Source organism: Gossypium hirsutum, chromosome D13 (assembly GCF_007990345.1).
Source record: "Gossypium hirsutum isolate 1008001.06 chromosome D13, Gossypium_hirsutum_v2.1, whole genome shotgun sequence".
Classification (NCBI taxonomy): domain Eukaryota; kingdom Viridiplantae; phylum Streptophyta; class Magnoliopsida; order Malvales; family Malvaceae; genus Gossypium; species Gossypium hirsutum.
The window spans coordinates 6,027,520-6,039,934 of record NC_053449.1 but is presented as its reverse complement, the minus strand read 5'-3'; the positions used below and the strand labels follow the sequence as shown (position 1 = coordinate 6,039,934).

The following is a 12,415-nucleotide window of genomic DNA, read 5'->3' as shown; positions in this document are numbered from 1 at the left end:
GTGGGATAAATTCCCAATTCTATTAGTTGAAAATAACTTCTGAAAAAATATAGTAGCAACCTCATTAATCTCTGATTTGTCAGAGATTTCCCCTCCTTCGTCTGATTCCATCCTAGTTATTGTGTTTATTCGTCTACGAACTAGGGCATACTTATGAAAAAATGCAGAATTCTTATCCCTTAATTGAAGCCAATTGGCCCGTGCCCTTTGTTCCCAATACCTTTCATCTTTATCAATCTCCATATTAAGTTGAATTTTGGCATCAATTAGCTTTGCCATCATATCTTCATCCCTCTCCATCGCCATTAGCTTTTCTAGTTCTTTTGTGAGCTTTCTCTTTAAACCGTCTCGACCTTTCTTAATTGTGCTTGCCCATCTTTTCAATCTGATCTGTAACCTTTCAAGTTTTTTAGTAAGCGAACTAGTTGATGACTACCAAGATTCCTTAATTTCTTGTTCAATAGACTTCTCCATGGTCCACCATGCCTCAAATTTAAAACTTGGGGTCCCCTTACAAATTTATTTCATTATTTGTATTAAGAAAGAGAGGACAGTGATTCGATATCGAATGTGTCAAGTGCTGAATATTACCCTTTGGAAAAAGATGCATCCATTTTTCATTCGCAACGCCCCTATCAAGTCTCTCATTGATGTTTATTTTCGGTAGATTCCTTCTCTCCCATGTAAACCATTCCACCGTATACCCTACATCCACTAATTGGAATTCCTCTAAAACCTCACGAAAGGCCTCAATTCTTCTCTCTTCCCTCGGTATACCTCCGCTCTTTTCAAAGGAATACATGATTTCATTAAAATCACCACTTACTAACCAATGATGATTTTGTTCTTGACCTAGTTTCCTTAACAAATTCCACGAGACATTATTGTTGCTTACATAAGGTGAACCATAAAACCCCGTAAATCTCTATTCTTCATTTAAATTGTCCTCCTTAATCATCACATCAATATGGCTTTTTGAGAAACTTCTTAACCTAACCATAATTTCCCATTTCCATGCCAAACATAGCCCACCTCGGGAGCCTTTTGCTCCGACATCAATTCCATTCACAAAAGCACATCTCCTTTTGACCATTTCCATACGCTTCTCATCAATTTTTGTCTCCATAATGAAGACAATTTGGGGGTTGTGTTGCTTCAGCAAATACTAAAACCTCCGTACTGCCTATGGACTCCCTAATCCACAAACATTCCAACTTATAGTTTTCATTGCATCCGGTCGGGTTGCCTTTTGGCAGTTATCGATCTATATTGGTTGGAAACACAAATTTGTTCTGAGTTTTCTATCGACAAAACTGAGACAGCTTCGACATATATATCTTCTCTTTCATGTTTCATTCTTTTTGCTCCGTCTTCACGAGACTTTTCTATACTGCATTCTTCGGTTTTTATTTCTAAAGATTTCCTCTTCCTCATTATGCTATCTTCACTATTTTAACTTATCAAGATCGTTGGACCAATTCTTTTCCAACTTTTCTTCTTGACTGGATTGGACTTATCTTCCAACATTGATGCGGTCGTTGAAAGCACCAAAATATCATATCCCTAATAAATAATAAAAAAGAATAGTAAAAAGGAAGTACGGTCAAATCCTCAGGGACTAGATTTGCACAATATCTTGTTTCGTGCCCAAGAAAACCTGCGTTCCTCAAAAAATAAGAAAATAACAAAATTAAAGGTTTGGATCTAGAAACGAAAAATAAAATAAAAACAGAATTAAGAATATTGAATCGAAAATTTGAGAAATTAAAAATAGAGTTGAGAGAAAGGAAATTCTTATGGGAGATTCCAGCCTCCAATTGTCTCGTTCCGCCTTAGGTTCAATCCTCGGCTTTTAGATGATCCTTCCCAAACTGAATAAGCCAGTTATAGTGGAAGAGGACACCTACAACCACCAGTTCCAAGGATTTAGACTTACGATTTGGTGAAACCTGACTCTAGCCAACAATCGTTTCTGTGGGATCATCTTATGCTAGATCAACGTTTCTGTGGGATCATCTTATGGCGAATCCCGCGCCATTTTATCTGTTTGGCTTGCCAACCTCTGACGCAGTAAGCTAACGAACCAACTGTGCAACCTTCCCAAAATATACAAAGCGACTGCCTTTGCATACGTTGAAAAGCTTACTTCTTAAGGGACATGGACGGAAGTGTCAGCCTCGTAGTACGGAGAAACGATGAATACTCGTTGAGAAGGCTAAGTACGGATTCTAAGCCTCATGAACCCTTTTGGGGATTTTCGACAACCTTTGGCTTATGGGTTTAGTGGCTCATGGTTGTGGTAGAAAAGAAACTAAATAAAATAAAAATAGAGATTTTATTGAAAGGAAATATGAGAAGAACAAAAGCCTAGACTTTTGGGGAGAGAGTGTTTACAGAAAAGATGCATCCTCTTTTGAGTCACTTCACCCCCTATTTATAGTGCTAGGGGAGATAGTCTAATCCTACTTAAATTCCCGAAAGATAAATACATTTAATTAAAGATAAATAAAGATAAATAAAATAAAATCCTAAAATTAAATAATCCTTAATAATTATATTAATATTAATTATCCTAATATAATTAAAATAGAGTCTAATAGAATAAAACTTCTTTTTTTTTTTTGCATTTCAACCCTTGTGTCCTCCATGCTTGCACTTTTGACACCAACTTTTCCTTATGTCGCACATTGGCCCATTTTATCTCTAAATTCACACTTTTGGCCCTTAATTTTGCTTTTGCCCCAAATTTAGTCCCTATGAGATAAAAGATCATAAATAGCTCAAATTAGCAGGATCATACTCAGAATAAATACATAATTAATACATAAAAAACGTTATTCTAGAGTGTTATCAAATTCCTCCTACTTAGCCCATGCTTGCCCTCAAGTATGGTTCTTATCTACTGTGAAAGTTAGATTCTGCCATAAAAGAAATACCACTCCAAAATTTTATAAAAATCAATCAAAAATGCATATGAAAAATAAAGAAAACCCTAAGCTTGCTTTAAGTAAAACAGAAAAAGTTTTCCAATTAATACACACAAAAATTAGAATCGACTTTAATTATTTAATGAAAATTAGGTAAATTACCAAACCTACCAAGACACCTTATTTGTTTCCTCCTTTAGTCCCCAAATTATTTTTTTATGCTTTAGAAATATACTGAACCTTTTGACGCGAAGAGAGATAACAGCCAAGCACCCTACCCCGGTTATTCAGCCCAACATGTTCTTAAAAATTAATTCCGGTTAGCGGAGTTTTACCTAACACGTCACACAACCTTTTGACGCGAAATAGGATGACAACCCAAGCACCTACCCCGGTTACTCAGTCAGTCACGTTTTTAAACTGCACTCATAACCACGGAAATATTAAACGATATTTTAATAATAACTTTTTTATGAGGACTTCAGAGAAAAAATAATCAAGTGTCAAAAATAAGTTTTAGTAATTACCTTAATAGTCATCAACATATTTTAGCATGTAAACATATTAAGTGTCCACTTTGTATTAAACTTGATCAATTTTACGAAAAGCAAGATAAAGTTAACTCTATGAATCACAATTATTTTTAGTCTAATAAGAACAAAACAGTGGAGATGGCATCAATTATGGAAAATCTGTAATTTCCTTAGAAAACAAGAATCATACTTGTTGGTCAAACAGTGGGCAATTCTTGGTAAAAATCTTGGGCATTAAAAGAAACAGGAGATCCTAAAAAAATAAATATGGACAAAATGGAGCCTCAAGCAGTAACACCAGCCAAAAATAATCACAGCAACAGCAACAATAACCAAAATTACAGTAGAAAATGATAGTAATAACGAAGAGTACCTCCCCCTACTGAAAGCACATTGTACTCAATGTGGACGAAAAGAAATAAATAGGTACAAAAGTTTAGAAAAATTCCCCGTGTTAGTACTGTCGATCGCATATGATGGCAATGAGCTCGGTCAGTTGCTGGCCAAAGGTTTCAAGTCGGGCCTCAATGCGCTCTAAGCGTTGCTCAACGGTTTTCTTCGTATTTTCGCTCTACTTTATCTAAGCAAAAGAAGAAAAATTTATTAATATCCAAATAAGTAAAATAAAATAAATAAAGTAAAGAAAAAAATAAATAATAAAAATAAAAATTGGGTTACCTCCCAACAAGTGCTTGTTTAACGTCGTTAGCTCGATGCCGTTATTGGTTCTATGGTGGTTCCAAATGGATTTTCTCAACCGTGTGGGCTTGAAAATTCTCATAAAACGGCTTCAACCACTGGCCATTGACTATGAACCGCTTTCCAAATTCTTCACTCTCTATTTCAACCGCTCCATGTGTGAACACTTTAGTAACAATAAAAGGTCCTTACCATCGTGATCGAAGCTTACCTGGGAATAACTTTAACACCGAGTTATAAAGTAAAACTTTTTGTCCTACCAAAAAATGCTTCTAAGCTAGTCTCTTATCGTGAAACAATTTTGTCTTGTCTTTATAAATGTGAGCATTCTCGTAGGCATCATTGCGAATTTCTTCTAACTCTTCGATGTCTAATTTCCTTGCCTGTCCTGCGGGTTCTAGCTCCAGCTCTGATGCCTATATAACAGAAGGTAACAGTTTAGTATTTGGAGATAATAACTCATTAACAAATTCAAATTCATCAAGTTCAGAATTATCTCCATAAATTGACTCAAAATTCTCTTCCACCAAAGAGTCAATTATGTCGATACGATTTATGCTCAAGATTTTGCTTGGATGGCTAATGGCATCGTAGACATTAAACTTTACGATCTCCCCATCAAACTCTATCGTGAGAGTTCCACTTCGAATGTTGATTTTAGTACTAGCTGTACTAAGGAACAGTCGACCCAACAAGAGATCTGAAGATCCAGGAGTGCTATCCTCCTCCATTTTGATCACATAAAAACATGTAGGGAAAATAAACTCGTCAACTTTTACCAGAACATCCTCAAGGACTCCTTCTGGATGCATAACAGACCTGTCCGCTAATTGAATGATAACACCTGTTTTTGTCAAAAAACCCGCGTTAAGTGATTCATAAATAGAATATGGAATTACATTTATAGAAGCCTCTAAATCACACATAGCCTTCTTAATTCTCAAATGGCCTATTTTGCATGGTATTGCAAACATGCCCCTATCCTTGCATTTTGCCGGCATTTTTTACTGTAACACTGCAGATACATTCTCATCAACATTCACCCTTTCATTACCTATTAATTTTTGTTTGTTGGTGCAAAGCTCTTTAAGAAATTTAGCATACTACGGTATTTTCTTGATGGCGTCCAATAGCAGAATGTTGATCTCGACATTCCTAAATGTTTTGAGGATTTCTTTATCCTCTTTACCTCGTCGACACTGGTTGAATCGTTCTGGAAATGGAGGTTAAATTTTAGGCAATGGAGGCTTCGGTTGGACTTGTTCGTCTTTATTAGATTTTTCCTAGGCAATTTCTTGGCCAAGATTCCTGTCAGGAATTGGTTATTGTACATTTCCGCTTCGTAACGTCAGTGCATTTGCATTTTATCTAAGGTTTGGTTCTGTTTGTGATGGCAGCTTCCCTTGAGAGGTCAATTTCTCGATCGATGTGGTCAACTCTCTGATGGACGCCTCAATTTTCTGTTGGAAATCCTTCATCTCTTTTTGGAAATTAAGAGTTTGCTGTTGAAAATTAAGAACATTAGCTGCTAACTTATTGACCATGGTTTCTAGAAAATTACCTAAACCTTGCGGCTGTTGCGAAAACCGATTTTGGTATGGTTGGTTATTTCATGGATTGGCCCCATAACTTAAGTTAGGATGGTCCCTCCACCTTAGGTCGTGGGTATTAGCATAGGGTTCGTACTGCCTTTGTGGCGGCCCAGGGAAATTTCCCACAGCATTTAGATGGGTTGTGGTATCATCATAAAAACTGGGACATGCATCAGTTGCATGATTAGGTGTAGCACATATTCCACATAACCGAGCTGTCTTCGCTTTTTCTGCAATAAGAGAATTTATCATATTAGTAAGTCTATCAACTTTATCCTCTAAGGTTGAATTACTTAGCTAGTGAACCTTTCTAGGGGGTTCAGTATTGGCTCGGAACTGTTGAGAATTTGCAGCCATCATGGAGATCAAGTCTCTCGCTTGTTGGGGAGTCATGTTGACCAATGCTCCTCTACTAACAGCGTCTACAATATTCATCTCCATGGGCTTCAAACCTTTGTAAAAGTATTGGAGGAGAGATTGCTCCGTTATACCATGTTGTGGGCAGCTTGCACACAACTTCTTAAACCACTCCCAATAATCGTAAAGGGACTCAGCTTCTTTTTGCCTTATTCCAACGATCTCTCTTCTTAGCTCAGCTGCTCGAGACGCTGGAAAAAACCTGTTCAGAAACAAACAAAATAGATCAGCCCAAGTTGTAATAGATCCAAGGGGTAAATAAAATAACCATTCCTTAGCAGAATCTGCTAGGGAGAAAGGGAAAGCACTCAATTTAATCTGATCCTCAGTTACCCCCTGAGGTTTCATGCTAAGATAAACCATATAAAATTCCTTCAGATGCTTGTGGGGATTTTCATTTTGTAACCCACGAAAAGCTGGCAGTAACTGGATTAAATCTGACTTCAACTCAAAGTCAGTATTCATAGTAAGATACACGATGCACAATGGCAGTTGTTCTGTCGGAGCATCGGCCAATTGCCGAATCGTTTGAGCCATTGGTTGGTGTGCTAGATTTGGGTTTTTGTTAACCCTAGCATTAAGCACTTCTTCTGGTGAATCGACTTCTACTTTTTCGCTTTCAAGTGTTCGAGTAAGGTTTTTGTTAACCCTAGACTTAGCTTCATCGTCGACTTCGATTTTTGGCGGTGGGTTACTTTGAGTTCCAACCACCACTGACTATTTTTTTCGTAACTTTGTCTCCTTGCGATTGGCTCTAGCAGTCTTCTCAATTTTTGAACCAAATGTAAGAGTACCTAGAGCAGATCTGGTCATAAGAAAAAAAATAAGATTAGTACTTTGCCAGTCCCCGGCAACGGCGCGAAAATTTGATGTGGTCGTTGAAAGCACAAAAAATATCCTATCCCTAATAAATACTGAAAAAGAATAGTAAAAGGGAAGGAGGGTCAAATCCTCAGGGACTGGACTTGCAAAATATCTTGTTCCGTGAAATCCCAGGCAGAATCTTACCCAAGAAAACTTGCGTTCTTGAAAAAAATAAAATAAAAAAATAACAGAATTAAATGTTTGGATCTAAAAACAAAAAATAAAATAAAAACAGATTTAAGAATATTGAAATAAAAAATTAAAGAAATTAAAAATAGAGTTGAGAGAAAGGAAATTCTTATGGGAGATTCCAACCTCTAGTTGTCTCGTTCCGCCTTGGGTTCAATCCTCGGCTTTTAGATGATCCTTCCCAAACTGAATAAGCCAGTTATAGTGGAAGAGGACTCCTACGACTACCAGCTCCAAGGATTTAGACTTACAATTTGGTGGAACCTGACTCTAGCCAACAATCGCTTCTGTAGGATCGTCTTATACTAGATCAACGCTTCTCAATGGCGAATCCCATACCATTTTGTCTCTTGGGCTCGCCAACCTCTGACGCAGTAAGCTAACAAACCGACCTTGCAACCTTCCCAAAACATACAAAGTGGCCGCCTTTGCATACGATAAATACTCGTTGAGAAGGATAAGTACAGATTCTAAGCCTCATGAACCCTTTTGGGGATTTTTGACAACCTTTGGCTAGATGGGTTTAGTAGCTCATGGTTGTGGTAGAAAAAAATAAAATAAAAATAGAGATTTTATTGAAAGGAAATATGAGAAGAACAAAAGCCTTGACTTTTGGGGAGAGAGTGTTTACAGAAAAGATGGATCCTCTTTTGAGTCACTTCACCCCCTATTTATAGTACTAGGGGAGATAGTCTAATCCTACTTAAATTCCCAAAAGATAAATAAAATAAAACCCTAAAATTAAGTAATTCTTAATAATTATCTTAATATTAATTATCCTAATATAATTAAAATAGAGTCTGATAGAATAAAATCTCTATTTTTTTGCACTTCAACCCTTGTGTCCTCCATGCTTACACTTTTGGCACCGACTTTTCCTTGTGTCACACATTGGCCCATTTTATCTCTAAATTCACACTTTTGGCCCTTAATTTTACTTTTGCCTCAAATTTAGTCCCTATGAGCTAAAAGATCATAAATAGTTCAAATTAGTAGGATCATACTCAGAATAAATACATAATTAATACATAAAAATACGTTATTCTAGAGTGTTATCAAACATACTATTTCTTTCATTCAACCTTTTAGTTTTCTTCACTGCAGACCTTTTTTCCTGCATTTTCTCTGCCTTCTCTATTCCTGTTGGTTGTAATTTATCCTGCAAGCTTCAGACCATAGCATTCCCATCCTCTTGTTGTTTATTCATCTCAGGAAACCTCTCTGTGACACCTATGTAAGAGCATTGAGGCATCATCTTCTTTGAGAGGGCACTAAATTTCAAACTCTTCTTCCCAATTAAGTTTAGTTCAGCTTTTAATACTAAAGAATATGGTGGATCGTCTCTAATTTTATTTTTTTCTGCAGGTATTAGTTCAAGACAGTCTTTGAAACCACGGCCCATTCTTCCACATCCAAAGCAAAAAATCAGTAACTTCTCATATTAAAAGGAGATCCACGATTTTCGTTGAGTATCGATTGAGACGAAAATACCTCTACGAAGGGGTTTCTGCACATCCAATTGAATTCTAAGACAACAAAAATCTCCATTGATTTCAAATCTAATTACTCCTCCAAAAGTAACCCCAATGGCGTGCAATAGATCTTTTGTCGAATTTTGGTAAGCATGGTCCAATCTTGATCCAAAACGGGGAAGAATTAAGCCGGAACTGACTTCTTTCCATCAATTTAACCAACCGATCAAAAAGTACAAGATTTTATCGAAACAGCCATAGTTGCCCCTCCATAACTATCTCTAGATTTTGCCCTGCCAATTGAATCTCGAATTTTTTCCTTGTCTTCCAGATGCTTTTCATCTGTGCCCTAAAGCTATCCAGATTGTAGGATTTTTCTATCCATATCGTATAGAGCAGAGTTGATTTCTCGTTTGGTTCCACCACCTAACTTTTAACCGATAATTGGATGAGTTCTTCTGCCAAAAGGGATATCTCATCGCCTCCAAACCTATCGTCACCACCACTTTCCTCCATTTCAAGCCGCAATAGTTACTGTTTTTGCTAGGATACTAAGCAAAGCACTCATTGCCATACATTTAGAACAAAATTTTTAGATTGACTAATGAGATTATAAAAGTTAAGGTACCAAATTATATCAAAATTAAAATATATAAATTAAATTTCAAAATTAAACAAAATATAGAGATCAAATTGAAATTTAATCATTCTTATAATCTAAAATAAAAGAGGATTATAATTAAAATTTACCCATTATGCCTTCATGTATATATATATAAAAAATAGACAGGTATCCCTGTGTAGCACACAATGATCGCCTTCTTCGTGTAGATATAATAGAGCCGACGCCAATTCCTGTACAATTTTGTATCTCACTTCCCAGTTCAGTAAGCTTTTGCCTTTGAAAAGATGAGAATCTAGATTGCCGTTAGCCATGAACTCGTAAATGAGTAGGAGCTCGAGTTTTTCGTGGCACTAGCTGATAAGCTTGACTAGATTCTCGTGTCTCAATCGGTTAATGATCTTTACTTCAAATGCATATTCCTTGATTCATTTTTTGAAGGCATTTGAAATCCTTTTAACAGCAACATATGTATCCAAGCCCCTTAAGTACCCTCTATAAACTGCACCAAAACCCCATCTCTCATAGTTTTTCACATTTAAAATTATTTCACTTTAGCTAATTCTACTAGGAAAAATTTCCTTGGTGCCATTCCGTATCGAAACTCACCGCCGCTAAAGAACACATCAGATATGTAATGGTGATTGTCTATGTTGATGTCGTCCTTGTGTCTTTTTGTTCTTGAAAAGAACCAGAAGAATAAACCTAAGCCAGAAATTAAACCACAAGCTCCAACAATTAACCCCGCCACTAATCCTCCCATGTTCCTCTTTGGGTGTTCCGAAGGAAAGAAGTATGGTGCAGAAGCAGCGCTTGGTGAGATTACTTTGCTGATTGATTGATTCACATCGATTGGAAGCTTACCGACAATTTTACCTAGAGGGTCATAGTTATAAACAATAAAAGTTCCCCCGTTATTGCATCTCACTTTTGCACATCTGAGATGAACTGAATTGTGCCAAATCACTTGAGTATAATGGCTACATATGTGGCTCGAATTACATGCACCGGATTTCAAATTATAATTTCTCTTTTCATTAATCCACATTATCACAGCATCAGATCCAGAAAGGTCATCCTTGCTCCCCGCAAGATTCTCACCGTAAGGTTCTTTTGAAGGCATAAGCTCACAATCCGATATCCTCTTATTGGCATAGTTTACTGCAAATATTGCCACCACGTTGTCCCAAGTGATGGGCCGAACACCAACTGCAGCACGAGCCATGTTGTGTACATTCAAGTAGTCTTAAGGTAACAAACCTTCTGTAGCAGAACTAGGGTTTGGCACAGTTGCTACCATGATGTTGGATTGGTTCTTACCTATAGGATCGTTACTTGGAGGGTCATAGTTACAAATAACAAAAGTTCCACCGTTATTGGACCCAATCACTTTTGCACATCCAAGACGACTTGAGTTGCGCCCAATCACTTGAGTATATTGCCTACATACGTGGCTTGAATCACATACACCAGATTTAAAATTATAATAGTCTTTCTCATCAATCCACAATCTCATAGCATCGGGTCCAGAAAGATCAGTGCTACTCCATGCAAGATTCTCACCATAAGGCCCTCCTGAATGCACGAGGTCACAATCTGATATCCTCTTTTCGGCATAGTCTGCCGCGTACCTAACCACCACATTGTTCCAAATGATCGGGCAAACACCAACCACCGCACGAGCTACGTTGTGTACATTCTAGAAGTCTTGAGGTGACGAACCATTCTTCATTGAAGCAGGGTTTGGCGCAGCTGCCACCGTGACATTGGATTGGGTTGAACTTGGTTGAGTGGCTCCTATGGAACCGTGTGTTCTCATACGGCTGAACAGAGCCAAGACGACCAAACTAAAGGCTATTGAAATCTTGCATAACTCCATATGATATCTAAAAGAGGCCCTTTACTGCCTGCCTAATTAGCTCATCAATTATCGATCACGAATGTCAAGTTATAGGTGGGCCTAATCGGCAACTGCACGATATGTGGCTTAAATTATGTGCAATACAGCGAGGCTGATTACCCCAACTTTCATGTCATCCAACAAAGCGAGACTCTATTGAGAGAGCTAGTCAACAGTTAGGGACAAAAATGAAAGACTGTCTAGTGATTATAAGGTCAAAAGATATATACCATTAAAAGATTGATGGAATAGAACTTGCATGGGAGCTTGGCTATCATAAAATACAGGTGGAATGCGACGATATTGTTGTTGTGAAACAATGGGACGTTTGAATGATCTATGTATACGGCGAGGCCAACATGACAGCAAATCAGATTGGATGGCCAAACTTTCTATTGAAGCACGTACTGAGCTTACCCAATATCAAATTCCACTCCAAGAGATGTTCACCAGCTATTACTTTGTGATCGTTTAGGTGCAACTCGTACATGAGTCTATCCAACTTAGCTATATATGTCCTAGAGTATAATGGACATATGTCACTTAAATTACATACATTGGAATTCAAATTATAATAGTCCCTTTTATTAATCCACATTCTCACAGCATCATATTCAAAAAGTTGAAAATCAAATTATATTTTTATTAGATAATTGAATTAAAATGAGTGAATTTCAAAAAAAAAATTTCAATCAAGCTTTAAAAGTGTAATTTAAACTTAAATTTGCTAATGAGGCTTTTTGATAGTGTTAGCAAATATAATTTGAACTTAAATTACTAAAATTCATAATTAAATGAAAATTTGAAGTCGTATTTCTAAAATCCGAAATAACATGTATTTAAGAAGGTATCGATTTTTAAATCTTACGATGGTGCTATAATCTTCCATGTACGCAAATCCAATAATTATCTTTTTTTAATTACTTTTTTAAAAGATAATTTTAAAGGTATTCGATCACACTCTTAATAAGACTTTAATCTTTAAAAATAGTATTTTTCCCATAACTTTGCAAATATCATCCAGCTAATTTCTCGGTAAAAAAAGGTTTCAACAACGAGAAAGGATTGTATGAAACTGTGATTCTACGTCATCCTTATCCCTTTCCAATAGGAGAAAGGCAAATCAAACTTTTCCTCTTGATTTTTAGCATTTTTAGTTGAATTTGAATTTTTTTCATAGGAAATTGCTGAAAATCAGGA

The 12,415-nt window shown here is 36.7% G+C and overlaps 2 protein-coding genes across 2 annotated transcripts; both read right to left on the bottom strand.

The window, feature by feature from the left end:
• Nucleotides 1–9,859: 9,859 nt before the first annotated feature.
• On the bottom strand, nt 9,860–10,540 carry LOC121224927 (pathogenesis-related protein 1-like). The gene has a single exon (XM_041108573.1). The coding sequence runs from the start codon at nt 10,538–10,540 to the stop codon at nt 9,860–9,862; it is 681 nt and encodes a 226-aa protein (XP_040964507.1).
• Nucleotides 10,541–10,561: 21 nt separating this feature from the next.
• Nucleotides 10,562–11,194, bottom strand: LOC121224926 (pathogenesis-related protein 1-like). Its single transcript, XM_041108572.1, has 2 exons — nt 11,034–11,194; nt 10,562–10,946 (listed from the first exon to the last, which is right to left on the bottom strand). The coding sequence occupies exons 1-2, from the start codon at nt 11,192–11,194 to the stop codon at nt 10,562–10,564; spliced, it is 546 nt and encodes a 181-aa protein (XP_040964506.1).
• Nucleotides 11,195–12,415: the final 1,221 nt, after the last annotated feature.